General features: G+C 39.0%; 1 protein-coding gene across 3 annotated transcripts; it reads right to left on the bottom strand.

Annotated features, from left to right (window-relative positions):
* LOC110044980 (protein transport protein Sec31A-like) lies at positions 1–17,245 on the bottom strand. Of its 3 annotated transcripts, none has more exons than XM_089275060.1 (33): positions 17,150–17,245; positions 16,070–16,187; positions 15,272–15,361; positions 14,926–15,092; positions 14,560–14,831; positions 14,381–14,467; positions 13,862–13,917; positions 13,698–13,758; positions 13,368–13,418; positions 12,842–13,000; positions 12,275–12,430; positions 11,545–11,598; positions 11,030–11,185; positions 10,796–10,870; positions 10,546–10,641; positions 10,183–10,254; positions 9,257–9,356; positions 9,022–9,075; positions 8,842–8,924; positions 8,308–8,403; positions 7,422–7,651; positions 7,120–7,162; positions 6,868–6,965; positions 6,453–6,528; positions 6,045–6,188; positions 4,821–5,361; positions 4,343–4,404; positions 3,751–3,853; positions 3,080–3,267; positions 1,935–2,042; positions 1,382–1,453; positions 1,068–1,110; positions 1–813 (listed from the first exon to the last, which is right to left on the bottom strand). In XM_089275060.1, the coding sequence occupies exons 2-33, from the start codon at positions 16,180–16,182 to the stop codon at positions 677–679; spliced, it is 3,843 nt and encodes a 1,280-aa protein (XP_089131186.1). In that variant the 5' UTR covers positions 16,183–16,187; positions 17,150–17,245; the 3' UTR covers positions 1–676. The 3 variants fall into 3 exon arrangements, with proteins under 3 accessions (XP_089131186.1, XP_089131191.1, XP_089131189.1); XM_089275065.1 differs by having other exon boundaries at positions 3,152–3,267; XM_089275063.1 differs by lacking the exon at positions 17,150–17,245 and adding an exon at positions 17,071–17,142.
* Positions 17,246–18,035: the final 790 nt, after the last annotated feature.

The raw sequence follows: 18,035 nt of genomic DNA, 5'->3' as shown, positions 1-18,035 counted from the left end.
TTCTTGGCTTTATGACCAGCCGCTCTCAAGAAGTGCTTTAATTCACAAGAACGAGTACAATAAAGGTTGTTGTTGTTGCTGTTCCGAAAAACAATCCGTGCTCTTCCTCCGAACAATTTTCGCAACAAGTGTAAGATAAGATTGTCTCTGATCATGTGTCTTTTTTTTCGGTTTTCTTCGTCAAATCTTACACGGCCTCACTCATGGCCGATGTTATCAACGAAACAGTATTACAACTATATCTTTTTCTTTGTCAAATCAGGTTACAAACTCCCTCGATGCATAACACGATTGACCGTGCCAGAAAAAAGTGAAAATATTCTTATAATTTCAAGTGTTGGTTCATTCTCATGGCCCGTTTCACAGACCAGAGGTCAAGGTTAAAACATTTCTCAGTTCTCTCGTTTGACTGATTATTGGTCACGACAAACCAAATAATTGTCTGCCATCGCAAGCTTCTTCCTTCCTGTTCACATCCTCGAATCAAAAACCCCGAAACAGGGCTGTGGGAATTGAAAAAATAATTTTAAAACTACTTCAACACAGACGACACAACGTCCAGTTGAAGGCAACTTCAGTCTCAAACATGCCAAGATCAGGCAAGTGCGCCAACTCTTCCATAAAATGTCCTTGGTGTCAAAACAGTTTCTTCTCGGCAGCTAAACAGCTACCATCATCAAACCCGCAACTGAGTGGCAATTTGCATCAGAGACTTGAGTCCTGGCATAAACGTGCTAATCTCCGAGAAACTACCGCTGGATATAAGCCTAGTGTGAGCCATCAGGCCACGAGGATAATCTGATCCTTGACATGCTGAGAAAATAAACAAGAAAAACTGATTGAAACAACGAACTTTTTTTGTGTCCCCAATTAGTTGTGAAAACTAAATACATTGACACATTAATAAAGCTTTTACTTTACTTACTAACTTTACTTACTAAAAACTCAAACAGCCAGCTTGCATTACGAGCAAAACAAAGTGACAACTTCTGCTGTTTGGACTTTTGTAGAACAACGAATGTAGCGCTATTCTTATCAGCTTCAGTGATCACAATAAATAAACTCACCCTGCGCTATTTCATGAAGGCCCTCTAAAATGGGATTTGACATCTGCAACGACAAAAGAAGAAACCTTGTAATAACGTTAACTGCAACGTCAGATTGACGATACACAAAGAGAATGAACAGCAATGAAAAACTTTCGTAGTATTTTGTCGAAATACCACGAAATACCACAAACGTAACATACTGCATGACTGTAAGGGCCTGGCAAACAATACTAACAAAGTGAAAAACAACATCATAAGCAAAAGTATGACATACATTTATCCACGAGGCTTTCAGAAGTCTGGCACTAAAGGTTGCGCATATTTTCCCTTACCTTTTGATCTCTGAGTTTGTCATAAAGTGCTTCCAGTCGCTTCGAGACATCGTCCAATTTACGCTTTGTATGCTGAAGACAACAAAAAAATTGAATGGGTAAGCAAAGAAGGGTTATTAGAGGACACCAGCACTACTGACTACACCTTTGATTACATGTTCACCCAAAGGCAAAATATCTTGGTGTAACTGGCAAACACTTGACGCCAGGAGCGGATCCAAGAAAATACTTGAAATAATGACTTCCAGTTTAATTTTAAGTTAGGGCGGACTCGCCTCACATACACGTAAAATATGATTTTAAGTTGCAACATGTACAGGAAGCTAGTGCGCCCGGAGCAATAGCACGCATATAAATGAAAGATGTGTCGATTTGTTTCTCAGTCACTTCTGTTTCTCTGTGCTTCTACTTTCCATGACAACCCCTTTTTTCGATATCCAAAATAAAAACCTGTTCCTTGCACATGTTACAGCGTCGACTTCATAGTTCCAGTATCTAGTGTAGACAAAAACGCGCACCGCAGAATGATTGAAGTAACGCGGTTACTACTCACCGGATTATTGGCAGTGTTTTTACACCTCTCAGCCAACCCATTGAAAGTTTCTTGAAGTACCAGGTGCTCAGATGGGATGGGGCCTTTCATGACTGGAGGAGGTGGCTCCTAAACAAAATGGACCAATCATATATTTTACATCACGCTGATATGAGGTTCGCGCTGAAAACATTGAAAATCACGCCATGTTGTCACACGATGCTGTCACGCAAAGCGAACATGTGCGATACGCTTACTGCAGCCCAAAACCTGACTGAGGCACACAAAAACTTGCAGTAACAATAAATCCACGACATGTAAACTGAGAACGTGCTGTGAATCTTCTTTTGTTCTAGTTACAACGCCTTCTATTTGCTGGCAAAGTTACTGGAAAACTACTCAACTTGTTTTGGAATCACACCATAATTAAATATTAGGCGGATTGAAATTTTTACATGATGTAAGAGTGTGGATGGGATGAGATTGCGTGATGAAATTGACATGTGGATGAAAAAACAAATACGGCTTTGTTTTAACTGTTCATTACAGTTTTAAACAACTATAGCTACATTAAGCTGTTCAAGATGATCGTACGAGAAGAATAGTCATTTACAGTTTGTTATAACATTGTTAAAAAAAAGAAGTCACTGACGAAATTTGATTGAAAAGTTGAGAGTACATGTAGTTCAAAATGAGAAGCAAAAGTTTTCTTATAAGGACACAACCACCAGCCTAAAACGTTTTATCAGTCAGTTTAGAAGACTCGCTGTCCTGTTACGGTATGCTTCAGTTACGATTTTCTTTTTGAACATTATGCTCTACACGATACAGTTGAAACAATAACCGACAACATATTTAGGCTTAACAGTTGTTATTTTATTCTTTTATGACAATGATCTGGCCGCTAAGAAATGGTTGCACTGCAAAGGGACAATTAAAACGTTTACAAAAAGCTAAATGGCAAAGGAAACTTAAACGGTAGCGAATTTAGGTTGTTAGGTGCGGTCAGTCAATAAACAAACATAACATTTTTATGTTTACATCATTAGCAACATAACGATGGGAAGAATTAAATCTCTAAAGTGCATTTCAGCTTGTGGAAGTTTTTATCAGTTAAAATTTCAATGTTTTAGGGCGTGTTTAAGGTGTTAAAGCGTGCAGTTTACCTGTGCAGTTATTACATGATATGGATGTGGCAAGGTGGCATGCGGTGATGGCGGGGGGGAGTCATCATGTACCTGAGCACGTTGCTGAGGAGTAGCATCCCCATAACTTGGAGGTGCGCCTGGTGGACCACCCCCCGGAGGCATCATAGGAGGCACACCTGGGGCAGGGGGTACACCTTGCGGCATTCCTGGAAGAGACAACCGAATACCATATATGTGACACAAGGCACGCACAAGTATAATTCAACTTAGCGCCCATGCAGTAATTATCGTTTGTTACTGTAACTCAAGACAGTGCGCCTATTTGATATATATCGGTTATTGACCAAGTATGAGGTCAAGATGGCTGGATATTGGCCTCGTTCTTTTTTCTGCGAGTTTATGGACCTCGACTCCGTCTCAGTCCATAAACTCGCAAAAAAAAAAGAACGAGGCCAATATCCATCCATCTAGATCGACCAAGCTTGGTTAATAAAGGATTTATCAAATGGCTTTTGGGGATATTTTTCTTGCGAGACGCGGCGGGTAGTCCCAAGCGGGCAAGAGAGCTCCATCTTACCCGCTCGGGTAGCCAATCACAGCGCAGGATTTGATTCATCTTGCCAACTCACGGAGCTAGCCATATAATACGGGTGCTTATTAGAGACAGTACATAACACACAAGTACCTACCAACTGGAGAAGGTTGCTGTTGTTGGTGTTGCTGTGGCTGCTGCTGGTCTCCTGCTCCAAACAGTGGAGCAGTGATAGGAGCTGGAGGGGTGAAAGCTGGAGTCTGCAAACAAATCAACGTCTTATAAATTTATTATGTCTCATTAACAAGGAATATCACATTGAGAGATAATCAAGTCAAATTAGTCTTTAAAACAATCTCTTATGGTCAGCTGTAAGTTGTTTACTCGGGTACTACTTGTGTGAGAAGGACATCAGAGCATTTGGTCAAGAAAAACACATCTTATGGCAAATACTCAAGGAAAGTTGTGCACAAGCACAATGGTATGAGATGTAATTGACATTTTCAGCCTCATGGTTATAGTAAGCAGCTAATACAATATTGTTCACGTTCAAAACAATTGCATTTTTCCCTCTCTTCTTTTCTTTTTCTCTCTCTGGTATAAATAAATGTTGCTCTTGTTTCTGTTATCATTTTCCAGCCTCTAACAATTTATTCATTTTTCCAGCCTTTAAGAAGAGCAGGAACCAAGATAAAGAAATCTGGTCAGTGGTATGTTAATAATAATGAACCATCACTAAGATGTCTAACCTGCTGTTTCTTGCCTCTCATCATGTGAGTGTCCTTCCAGGCACCTGTGAGTGGTGGTGGTTCTGCAAAATAAAAGGTCACAAGCAAATTGTAAGCTCCATTTAATACTGCACTTTATACCATGCCATAGAAAATAGAGCCAATCAGAACACAGGAAAGCTGTTGTATATTCCATGTAAGTATTACATCAAACCTTCCCATCATGTGCTGTGTGTATGTCACATTGATTGTGTTGACCACTGTATTTTCTGTGGCATGGTATAAAATAGTTATGCAATGTTCTGTCGTGGAGTATCCCACTTGTCACTTGTACAAGTGACTAATACAGGTGACTTGCAGGATATTCCATGGTATACCACATGAAAGCATTGTATAACCAGTATATAGCTAGTTTACTCAACTCAAAAACAGGATCATTTCCATTATCTAAACACACAATGATTCACAAGAGGAAAATACAATCAGCTGTCTGTCATACCAGTTGGTGGAGGGCCTGATGGAGGGGGTGCTGCAGGTCCTGGTGGTGGAGGCCCAACTGAAGGAGCCCCAGTAGGAGAAGAACCAGAATAAGGTGCCCCAGGAGTGACCAAACTTCCTGGATTAAAAATCTGCACTACAGGCTGCTGCCCTTTCATCTGCATATGAGCACCATACTGTCCAGGAGCTGATACCTGTGTTGGTACAGTGTTGGAGGGCTGAGGTTGATACATTGACACTGGGGGAGGTTGGGACCACGAAGGCTGGTTAGCAGTAGGTGATGGCTGTGATGGGCCACTGTAGTAAGATGTCTGGGTAGGAGCTGCCTGATTGAAAGACAGCTGAGAGAGGGGTGATGGTTGGGGTGCCTGTGGCTGGTAAGCCGCTGGGTTGTAGAACTGTGTTTGAGGTGGAGGTATAGAGGGTTGATAAGCAGGACTGGGTGCTGTTGGGGAAGGCTGCGGTCTTTGATGTGGCTGGTAGTGTGTTTGCTGTGGTTGCTGTTGTTGTGAAGGGACACCATAGCCTGGCTGTTGTTGAAACTAAGACGCAAGGAAACAACTCATAATTAACATACAAGAATTCATTATTGCCTAGAAGTAAAATGACGATGAACTTTAAAGGTTGTTAATGCAATCCCTTTTCTAAAAGTTTTCATCACTTTTATTCTTCAGAAATAACAGCTGTTATTGCAGTCGAGTCTGTGGTCAAACATTCTTTTGTTTTAAAAGGCATGCAAACGAGGCGAAAGGGTCAATACAATGCAGAATTGACCCTTTTGCCTCGTTTGTGTGTCAAACTGCTGATAAGTGCAATAACAGCTATTGCATACTTTCTGGCCGCCTGTTAGTCTAAGCCTGAGTCAGTTAATGTGGTTCTAACTTTCATGTCTGTTAATAAGCCCCTAGTGTAACCATTCAATTAAAGCTACTGAACAGTACTATCATATGGTACTTTTTACTACACTTTAAGTCTATGGATGAAACCCCATAGTGTGACCATTCAATTTAAAGCCACTAAGCAGTTCTTTACTGTTTGTTTTTCAATAACCTGCATCACAAAATTACTGATTTTCCCTTCCCCCTCCTAATTTTTGAACAGCAGCAATCTTAGCAGTGAATTTCCCATAAGATCATTAACTCACTGGATTATCTGTACAATACACATATGCATGGACACCTATTCTTTACTCATCTATTTGTTCTCTTCCTCCTTTTTTTCTAACCTGAGTTTGAGTTTGAGCCTGAGGAAGAGGTTCAGCTTGAACATCAATCCTTTGGAATGGGAATGGTGGTGGAGCTGTAGCAGATGCAACATGGCTTGGAAACTGTGCATTGTACAGGCGATCCTTGAGAACTCCAAGACTTGCCTGCAAAAGATCACAAAAAAGACTGTTTACTTTTCACTAAAAGGAAAAAAAAATATGAAAAAGAATGATTTCACAGTTTTACAATAGTTGTAAAACTGCGAAAGAATAGAAAAGTTATAAAAATTATGAAAAAGTTTGTTTATAATAAACAAGTTTGAATTTTTCAATGGGAAATTGAAGGAAATGTATTTCCAGGAAATTTAAGTAGTAACTCTGGACCTGGCTATGCAGTACAAGATAAAAAAAAACAAGAGTTGGTCTTACCTGGTCATTCACAGCCATCAAGTATCCCATAGCAGTGTCCAAACAGCCCTGAGCTGCCAAAATCTCTGCATATTTACTGTAAACAAGACATCCACAGTTTTAAAATCAATCACACAATAGCATAATGCAATACAACAATGTTCACCGGTAGTGGCAACATCTTGCTACAGTAAGACCCTCTGATAAAATGTTGACATCTTTTGATATTATTCTGTTTGTTTTCCAAACCTCGTTTTGCCACACACAAAACCCTTTAAAGCAGTGTTCAAGATAAGAGAGCAGTCCTGTGTAAAACATTGTCAACCTAACACAATAAACTCATAGAAAATGTCTAATGATTTGGTGCGGCTCATATCACCTTGCCTTTGAAATGGAAGCCTGCAGTGCAGGTGCAAATAGAAAGTATGTCACCTACCTGAGTTTTTCAGCCAAAACAGATGAACCACTATCAATCAGCAGTCGACGTTCCCTTTCTACAGCCTTCTTTAGGATCATTACTTTTTCAACCAGTTCCTACAAAGAAAGTTAACATGTTAAACTAAATTTACCACAAGAAAAAAAAAACGGAAATGTTTAGGTACAAGCACTTAAACCAGCAATGGCAAACCACAAGAATTGAAAGGTACATGTAGTTATCTTTTTGAGTAACACATAAAGTTGACCTTACTTGCAGGGCCAGAGGTGAGGGCTCAGCTGGCATGTTCCTAGACCTAGCAACAAAAAAACATAAATTTACTTACTTTAAATTTATGCCGCTCTCTCCTGTTAAAATTTTCTAATCAAAACCGAGGCTGTTTGGTTTTGTTAAGTTATGCAATCAATGGTAACTAGGTTTTCCACTGTGTAGTCCAGTGACAGCACATAAACTATTTTCTAAATACTGTATGCTATGTACATCCTTAGTTTCAGTGGCAAAAATGGGCAGAATCTGAAAGTGAAAGAAGGAAATAAACACTGCTAGCTACTCACCAACAGGATACAAACTTCTCGACATTTCCAGCACAGATGTAGCAAACCATGGCATTAGAACAATGTTCATCACCTTCCTGCTCAAGCCTCTGCCCCAGTAGATCACACAGGGCAGTGAACTCTTCTGCCTTGGCATATGTCACCAGTGCCGCAAGGGCTTCCCTCCAGTTCTCCAGGACACAGCTTTCAACAATGTCACGCCAGTCACGATTCACTACAACTGACATGAGCTTGAAAAATAAAACAAAATTTTTTTTCAAACTTTAATAAAGCATTAGAAAGTTATTACAATTACTACGACACAAACAAATGCAAAATGGCCACATGTAAAAACCAGATTTGGTCTTTTAAATGACTGAGGGAAAAAAATACAGCATGAAGAGGGAACAAGGAAAGACATGTACATACATGTATATTGTAGCCTGGGATAAGAGGACAGTGTGTTGGGCTCTGGAGCAAGCACTTTTTATGACTCTGACTTACAGTGCCTCACTCCACCCAGGTGTATAAATGAGTACCAGTGAATTTAATGCTGAGGATAACCCTACAATGGACTAGTATCCCATCCAGAGAAAGCAGAAATACACCTTATCACTTCACAGTATGGAAACCAGAGATAACCTTGTCTCAGCCTGATGAAACACTAGGTTCAAATGCAGACTTGACATGTACCTATCCAGATCGAAAGTGCATGAAGTTGTGGCCTGGGATCATTAGATGGAGTAACAAGATATCTCTTTTAAAAGAGATGGAAAGCACACACAATAAGAGATTCCAAGTTTGTCGGGCTAGAGACACGAGAGAGTGAGAGTGAGCACAAGAGATTAAGATCAAGTGTAACTTTACATTACAAGTAATAATCACAATAATTATGATGTAAACACACCCTTGCCACATTACTCTTGCTCTTCTCAAAGTATCTTGTCTGTATTCTCGCCAAGAGATCTGGACCACCAGCAATAGCAAGAAGGAAAGCATCAGCCTTGGAAAGAAAATAAAGTAGTGTTAATTCTCACATAAAATTCTTAGGAAATAAAGTGCAAGAACAGCTGTATCAAACTCTCAAGGGAAATAAAAAAATTAATAAAGTTTGAGATGGCAGGGTTCAGATAGTTAATAGTACACGACTGAAAAATGGATGTAAGAGAAAATAATCTGAATTGAAGAGAGCAGGGAATTCAAGATAACCGAGTCATAGAATGCAAGGTTCTACTGTACACGCTAGTGGATGTAGAGGGTAGAACACCACATTAACTATCTGTTTGCTTGTTTGTTTCAGCTGTTTGCCAACTACAATTTAAGGTCACAAGCATGAAATAAGGTTGCTATGTTACAGATTTACGGACTGCTTTCCTTTTCCAGGAAATAATCCAAGCTCAATTGTAACATATGCAAGCAATAATGCACAACAATCACATACCATTCTATCAGCATGAAGACAAACATCTACTGCTGCTTCAAAATTGCCAGTTAGCAGGGCTTGTGTGATGAGACCATCAGTATCTGCAAGGAAAATAAAAATGTAAATTACACTGTAGAGCAGCTAAATCAAGAATTCAAAAGATTATCGGCATACTTTAAAACTGCAATATAGACTTACCATCATCCGTGGGTATGTTGAAAGGCAAGTGTGGTTTCACAGGTTCACCAAGACCTAAACATTTATATATAAATAAGTAAACAGCAACAAAAATTTGTCAAACATTTCAAAGCCAGCACTTACTGTATCATACATCAGGACAATCACAACAAATAGACATGACAGATCAAACCAATCAGAGCTAAGAGCAAAAGTATGCAACTGGCACGGAATGCAGTCCTCCAGCATAACTGACCTAGATCACTCCCTGTGTCAATAGATAAAGGCCCTCCAGCTGCAATGACATCAAAGGCTGCAGCACCCTCACTGAGGCTACCAGCATCTGACAAAGGAGTCTGAAACAAAAGGCAATGCCAGTAAAACAAATATGTCAAAGAAGAAAATTTCCCCTAAAAATTTAATTAAGATGGAATCCACCAGAAGTTCGAGTAACAAGTGGACAAAAACCTAGTACCAAGATTATTCACATCGTATTGCAAACTTCTGTACGACTGTGTTAAATATCTTCTCAAATAAATCACTTCTAGCTACACCAAATGTCGAAAACAAATTTTGAACTTTGTACGAAACACTTGAAAGTACCAGTGAAATGAAATGGAGGATGAAATTTTATCTGCATTTGCACAATTTCTCTGAACTTTGAAATTTGTTTTCTCTCGTTCCCATGGGAAATTGTTCTCAGTGTTATTTCAGGCAACTATTTATATCATTCTTTAGCTTTAAGAAAATGTAAAAAGGACTGTAAAATACTTAAAATTATTCTGGTACCAGATTTTTGTCTACTAATAACTGAAATTGCTCGATTTTCTATCGGACTTCGTCTTAACCTATAAATCAGAGTGGATAAAAATCTGTCAGCCCAGAAAAACTGCTTTTTCTTAAGGCTACCAGGCCAACGAGACTGAGTCTAAATAGGCCCTTTGCACGATCTGGCCACATGGTAGGGAATTAACTATGCTGGGACGCAAGTTGCACAGTGGGACTTCCAAAACAAAGGAACTCATACCAGTCCAGCCCGACTTAGCTTTGTTTTTAAAATCCCACTGTGTAACTTGCACGTATTACAATGTCTCCTAAATCATTCAAGTTTATGGCAGTGCTACACTGCCTGCTTACTTTACAATGAAATAAGTATGATTATACAAACATGAATTAACATACCTTAGATTCAGCTACTGAGGGTGTACTTGCTCCACTCGAAAAGACACCTTCCCCTGACTTCCCACTTGCATCCTATAACACAATGTAAGACAATGTGGCTTAATTAAGCACAGAGAACAGGACTACAACACTGTTTGGCTTACATAAAGACAATACACACTACATCATGGTCTTTAATGTTTTCATTACATGTTTGCTAGATAATGTATTGATAAAGCCAGTTAGACTACTCAGCCATACTCAAACTGTAGTAAATCCAAAACCAACACCAAACTAATTACCTAATTACTTTTGACACTCATTGAAAGCCACTCTAAATTTGTAATGAGAGCTACTTATCAGATGTCAAGTGAATTCTCTTACCCCTGATGTCAAGAGCTTCATTTTTTGAACCAATTCTTCGGCATTGACACCTCCTTGGCTACTGCTTGAAGCTGAAGAAGTGTGCGAAGATGCAACCTGACCAAGCAAAATCACATCAGACTCACTAAACTCTTTGCTACAAACAATACCTTAGATAAATAGGTAGTCTACCCTTTTGAGGACTTTTCCCAACAAAACCACAGGACTAAAAAAGCCCGAATAAAGATTTTGCCTGTGAGCATGTACTCACCTTTTTAGATAGTTCCATTGGATCATATCCAAGAAGAGTTAAGAAATGTCTCCTAGGTTCTCTCTCAAAGTTAATCTGTATCAACAAAGAATGAAAGAAAGAGTGACAAACAAATCGCATTTCAAAAACTAGTACAGTCAGCAAGTTATAAGATTTATATCGTACATGCGACAGATAACAAAAACTTTTAAGCTAGAAACAACCTACATGTACACGTAAAATCTAAATGATCACCTTCAAGAAACTCCAAAGTGTTCTCTCCAATTCTTGTGTACTGCTCTCCACTTTAGAATTACAGTACTGGATAAAACTTCCTGAAGCCAAGGCTCCTTCTAACTCATACGACCTGTTCACAAGTTCCTGTTCTGTTGTAACCTGACTGATGTTCACCTAATGAAATTAAATAAATTTATAACATTTTCAGTCAACAGCAGAGATATTGAGCAGAATGCAAATATATCTAACAATATCTTTTCTCCCAGTTCTGAGATTCATGTTGTATACATCAGTAGAGTGAAATATTTCTTTGTCTTAGTATTCCAGGATACATCTCTTAGCCATTTATGGCCATCTGCTAGCCCAGATTTATAGCAATGAATAATCAAGGTCAAATCAAAGCAGTGTAAAACATGCCTTACCTTACAACTCGACTTAGTTGTCTACATTAATCAATAATATATATTGCCACTGTTTCACTACATTTTTACAATTTATCACTCAGGAGAATTAAACCAATGTTAAGTTCAAACCTGACTGATTGGAGATTCCTTTGTATGTCCAAATGATATCAGCTTTCCACCAAACTGGAAATAAGAAAAATTGCTCAAAGTTTAAAAACAACAACCATGAAACTTTTCTGAAAAGTTATCCTGTATACATGTACACTGTAGCTTTCACATTGTCGTAATGGTAGGTAAAGTCTGCATGTGAGCCAAGTGGCTGACCAGGCTGGAGCTTATCCCGGTTTCAGTAACATGAAGCGACTAGGTGTATTTCTACTCCCCCTGGATGGGATGCTAGTCTATCGCAGGTTTTTTTGGTAACTTTATTTTTGCCATTATTGCTCAAATGTTCTGCAGAAATCATCTTAACCATACACATATTCCATGAGCTATTAATGCATTGTTGGGAATTGCCTCCAAGATTGAACCACCAACACACTCACACGAAATCCTGACTTCTACTTTATTGATCACTGGAGATCTCTCTCTCAAGCTCAAGATTACTAAAGTCCCTTTCTATTTATTCCCCTGTTCTCGTCTCTCCTATCACTGTCAATCATTCGGTTTGGGTTTCAATTAAAAGGTTCCAAAGTTCAAGGCTATCAGATTCCCACGCGTTGTCTGTCACTTAACACTTTCTCATATCACATTGCTTATAATTAAAACAAAGCTACATCACGTTAATTACAACAAAAGCAACAAATGATAACGATACTCCGCATAATTTCTGACAGCATGCCTAGTCATTCAAACTTACTGCAAATTTTGCTCCACATGGCCTGCGCAGCCACTTGGGAGGCTTCTTTAAGGGGGCACTAGCTGCTCTCTGTTGTTGCTGCTGCTGCTGCTGTTGCTGCTGTGCTTGATGGATCTGAGAAGTGAATGGGTCGTCCGCATCAAATGCACTCATCACCTGCAGAAAAAGAAGACAAGTTTAATTTATACATTCAAAGAATCTCCATTTCAGAACAAGTAAGTGAAGGATGGTAGTTATTATACAAAAAGAGATCAAATTAATCAGTTAATGTTAACTCTAATTTGCACTGATGAATATCAACAAGAAAATGAGAGTAAGGGGAAGGTCACTGAGGGTCTCTAAACATTATCCTGGAGAATTCAAACCAAATATATTAAAAAAAAAACATTTTCTAGTCTTTCTGTACATGTATACACATGTACATGTTCTCCTAAATGAACATGCAATAACATCATGTGGTAAAACCACTTGTTGTTCAAAATACTGCCATGATACGGATATATGCAATAAACATCATTTTACCCATAACAACTGTACTTGCTCTGATTGAAGCTCTAAGGCACTTACTTTTTGTTGATGGAAATCTTGGCCAGAAGTGCCTCCTCCCATAAGAGAAAACACACTGACGTGCCCATCAAATGATGAGGTACACACCACTGCAGGGTTCCTGGGACACCAGGCTATGTCAAAACTCCACTGAGCTGTGGTCGGTAGCTCATAAACAATCTGTGGCAAAACAACATTCAGGGTCCATTGAATCACCATGTCCACTAGATGTTTGGTAAGGCTCAGATATTAGCAACTAAACACAGTCCAAGCACCAATACATGCACATACTTGGTACAGTCCACCATAAAATCAATTAAAGAAACTTGATGGTAACACTAGAAATAAGGAATGTGTACACACAGTGCACATGGTATTAAGTATCAAAGGTTCAGCTGTAGACTTCTAGTCCACTGCCTCCAAATATTACTATTTATATCAGATTTTGGCTAATTCATTAAACAAGTAAGACATAAAAGGACACAATCAGTGTCACTTTCAAAGCTTTAATGCTCTTTGATTTACGAACATGAACATCAATGATTACCTCTCCTCCTGCTTCTTGCACATTTGGATTCCAACACAGAATGCGATTGTCCTAAGAAAGACCCACTAAAATAAGCACTTAAATAAACATTATATTTCCACATGCAAAGCAAAGTGTCTGATCAGGGCACGAAATTACTTCTGACACCTTGAAATGTTCAAGGTAAATTGTAATAATGTCCTTTAATACAGTACCTAGACAACGACAGGAGGCACAGTAGCACAAAAGTTAATAACCTGAAGACTGGTCAGGATAAAAAGTACCGCTGACGGCAGTATTCAAGTAATAAGGTGAAGGATTGTACATGTGCAAAGTCAGAATGTACTTTACCTTGGCACAACTCATAAGTAAGTCGGGATCCTGAGGACACCAGGCTATTGACAGGATTCCCCTAAAATCATAAACAAGACAGCGTTAAAAAATTAATTTCATATGTTTAGATTTTTAAAAGTTTAATAAATCAAAAAACTAAACTTGCACATGTTAGGACCTACCTCTGATGGCCTTCCAGCACTTTCATGGGAGATGTGGCAAACCTAAGGTCCCACATCTGCAAATTCAAAGGAAAGATCAGTAGATTACAAAATGCATTGTGTATTATTCTTAATAAAAGACCATCAACAATAAAAATTCAAATTCAAATTATAAATAAATAAAACAAATAAATACAAGGGAATTATCAGTGGCACCTCCACAAGGTGGCTATTCATCAACTGTTTACTGTATTGAATTGCAATTTGGAAAGTGTTGCTTTTTGTTAAATAAATAAAAGTACATGTAAATCACTAATTACAATAACATAAAAAGGAAGAGATAAAATACTCCTACACTGCACTGAAGACATGCTACACACCACCCTGATAGTGTATCCTTAGCATGCACAAACACTGGATACCTCCGTCCACTGGACAAATGCTAACATCTCTTTGTGGTTACCTTAGTTAAAATGTATTGAACTGCATCTAAAATGGTAGCTGTTCACTTTTACTGCAATAATTTTAATTGCTACACACCTGAATTACTGGGTATCTGTCATCTTCGGAGGCTAACACCATCTGTGTTGCTACATCTGGATGCCATTCAACAGCCTTACATCGAATCTGCAACAATAACACATAGCTTCACCTTTCATGAACTACAACTTACAGTATACTGCATGCGCAGGTATGTCTGATGGGTCCCTTTTACTTACTGTAGCACTCTGATCACTGACTTTAATGATCGGTTCATTCTTCCTTAAGTCCCAAACAACACAACGGCCGCAGGGAGATGCTGAGGCCAAGATGTGCTGCACTTGTCTGTTCCATGACACACAACTGATGTTATCAGGTGGCAGAGTTTTACTTCCTGGTGTCAAAGGGTTACTAGGGTTTGTCAAATCCCAAATGTAGATCTCAGAATCACTAGCTCCTGATGCCAACAAGCTTGATTTAAAGGGATTGAAGTCCAAAGCTTGGACCGGTCCTAAAGCAAAAAGCATAGAAATATGTTTCGTAAGGGACCTGTAAATCTAGCAGGCAGCCATGATCTTTATCCCCTATTTCAATTGCTTGATTACCTGTATGTTTAGTAGACTGAAAAACCATCGAGTCATCAACATCTCCAGATAGAATCTTGCTTGCATCATAGATGCTAATAACACCATTATCACTACCACCAATTAAAAGTCCTGATGACGAACTGGAGGACTCCATTCCATGTGATCCCCAGACCAGTTTGTGGAACCTTCAGTTGATAAGAAGAAAACAACAACAACATAGTATTGAAACTGACTGCTGATTCTGACTCTAGATCACTTCTGATAAATCTGATTCTTCTGATAAATCATTACATTTTTAATAATTCTACAAAATTTTACACATAGTTGATTACTCGGGTTGGAATTAAAAAGTTGAATAACCCACCTGTGTTCTGAAGCCACAGTTCCTGCAAGTGGCATCTCTGCATCACCACTTGACAAATCAAGAGCAAAAATTTCAAGAGCAGCATTGGTACTAAAAGAGAGCAGGCAAAAGAAGTTGAATAAATCCTTGTTAGAGCACAAGGCCAGTTGGACAACCTTTAACAAGACCAGGATGCAACAAATGCTACTGAACACCTAGCTACAGCTTGCTCACTTAACAAAGATTTTTGAAGGGTCTTCTCGTTAACTTCAATGATCGGCACAGTGGCCTCATGGTTAGTGTGGTTGACTCCAGATTGAGTGGTCTGGGTTCGAGCCCTGGCCGGAGACATTGCATTGTGTTCTTGGGCTAAACACTTAACTCTCACAATGCTGTCAGGATGTACTAAATGTCCCAGTATACGTAATAGGACTGTATATGTTGTCTGCTATGGGAATCATCTTCCCCATCCTCAACTGGGAAATAAGGCTAGTTTGGAAAAAATTGAATGAAAAAAAGTCCACGATGCCAAAATCACCAGAGACTAAATTCTTTCATTCCAACATTATTTCAAAACTATACCAGCATATGGCCATACTACCTGTTCATTATATTACACAAAGAATGGTCCAAATTAGCTGTCCAAACGGTCCCCCATTCCCTCTATGAGATGCACAAGCAGGGATTCATGGCATGAAGTGTCTTGAAGATGTCATATGCATGATGAATACAACTACATGTACCATCATTCCTGGCACAGCATTGTCATGGGGGAACTGGCCCATTTCAGTGAGCAAAACATGAAATTGGCATATCTACCTGAAGGTAGCATCAAGCTGTTGAGCCGCTGTTCCTGCTGCTAAATAGATAGGATACTGAGGAGCAGGACTCCATGCAATGTTTGCTGTTCTGTTCACCTCCTTGACTTTCATTTTACCTACAGAAAACAGTGATCAGGAAGGTTTGAGTAACATCAGATATATTTTTATGTAAAACTAGGCACATCTCATATTTTCTTAAAGTTACATGGACTATGTTTATGTGCATGGCCATTTCAATGTGTCAACAAAATTCCCAATTTTGATCCTAAATGAGCAAATTTATGTAACTGTGATTATCAACACTGAAACCTGGGATTGGGGATGGCGACAACAAAACCACTTTGTTGGTTCTGTCACACAGTGATTGAACATAATAGGTTTCCACTTATTTGGTTCCACCTTTATGTACATCCATTGTTATTTCTGGCACAATCAAAACAAACATAAAATTAGGTTCAGAGCTGCTTAAGTATACATGTAGAATGCTCCAGCATTATTAAATAAGATCTATGCTATACCTTGACATCTGTCAACCACTGTAACCTAGTCCAGACAGAGGAAATTCGCACATGAACAAAACAATTTTGATTGATAAGAACTCTTTCCCTCATAGGTTCTAATAATACCGAGGGATTTCTTGCTACATTAAAAGTGGGATTGTTCTTGAGAAAAAACAAACATAAATTTGCGGCGTTATGAGGGTTAAGCTGAACTGTTACTGTACTAAAAACATTCAAATTGTTGTCTTTAAAACCGGCTTCTCATGATCATCAATTGATAAAGAACCAGCGCTAGCTCATGGATCTTCCCATTACGAAAAATAACAACCGAAGGAACTAACACAACTATTCTTGAAACACGCAGCCCTTAAGTTTCACTTTTAAAGCACCACTAATAAATTTGGTTCATAAACCTATTTTCTTGGAGAAATCCCATCTGATCGAAACAGCTGAAGATCGCTGATAAATTACACCGGTCTATTTGTAGTAATTTACCTACCTTTGCTTTGCGTTTCTTCTTCAAAAACTTAGTTTCATAAAACCAGAAATAAGGCAGAAATATTAAGGAAAAGTAGTACCTGTATTGGAGAATTTCGCCGTTGCGGATCACCATACGTGTAAATCTAAACGACTCCACACTCGACAACGTGGCAAATAGTTCGCGTCCAGCCTCGTTCTGAAGACACAACAATGGTCAGTTGTTGTCAGCACAACCGTAGCGTACGTCATTTAGATGGACGCAAACAGTCTTCAGAAGATATGAGTCGCCGGGCAAGTTGTAGCTACTTGTGTAATTATTACTTTCCGAGTTTGGGTCTGGCCATAAATTTTTCTAGGGTCGAGAACATGGCGATTTTATAGTACACTCAAGCTCGGGGAATTCGTCAACTAGAGAACCAAAATGGCTTCTGGAATCGTTTGGCATTTTTAAAGAAACATAGAATTGAAAAAGGCTTTCCGTCAAAAATCTGTCAAGATCGTTCTCGGCTGCCGGGACAATATAACAATTTATTTTATCTTAAAATTCTTGGTATGCTAAACTTCTTTAGCATTTTAGGTTACAATTCTTACAAATAGACTGCGAACAGCTTCCTCCCTGAAAAATCACCGAGCAAGAAACTTATCAACCCAGAGCGAGCTCTTTGACGGAAAATCTCAATCGAGACCTTGACGCGTTGACTGAGCGATCGGCGAGGTCAGTACGCCAAGGCCGAGGTTTGAGATTTTCCCGTAAAAGGCCGAACGTTCGAAGTTAATAACTAGTTTATTACATGGCTTTTAAAGTACCATAAAAAGCTGTTTGGCTGTTTCCTTCGTCCTGTTTGGTACCAACTCCTTCGTAATTTGACTAATTTAACTCCGTGAATTCGCTGTTCTCCAAAAATTGTAGCTCGTCAGGGCAGTAAAATTCCTTTTCAGAGTTTTCCTCGTCGTTTTCAGCTGCTACAATTCTGAGAAAAAGCA

This window comes from Orbicella faveolata, unplaced genomic scaffold (assembly GCF_042242905.1).
Source record: "Orbicella faveolata isolate gen_17 unplaced genomic scaffold, um_ofav_v1 contig_1, whole genome shotgun sequence".
In the NCBI taxonomy this organism is placed as follows: Eukaryota; Metazoa; Cnidaria; class Anthozoa; order Scleractinia; family Merulinidae; genus Orbicella; species Orbicella faveolata.
This window is presented reverse-complemented; position numbering and strand designations above follow the sequence as displayed.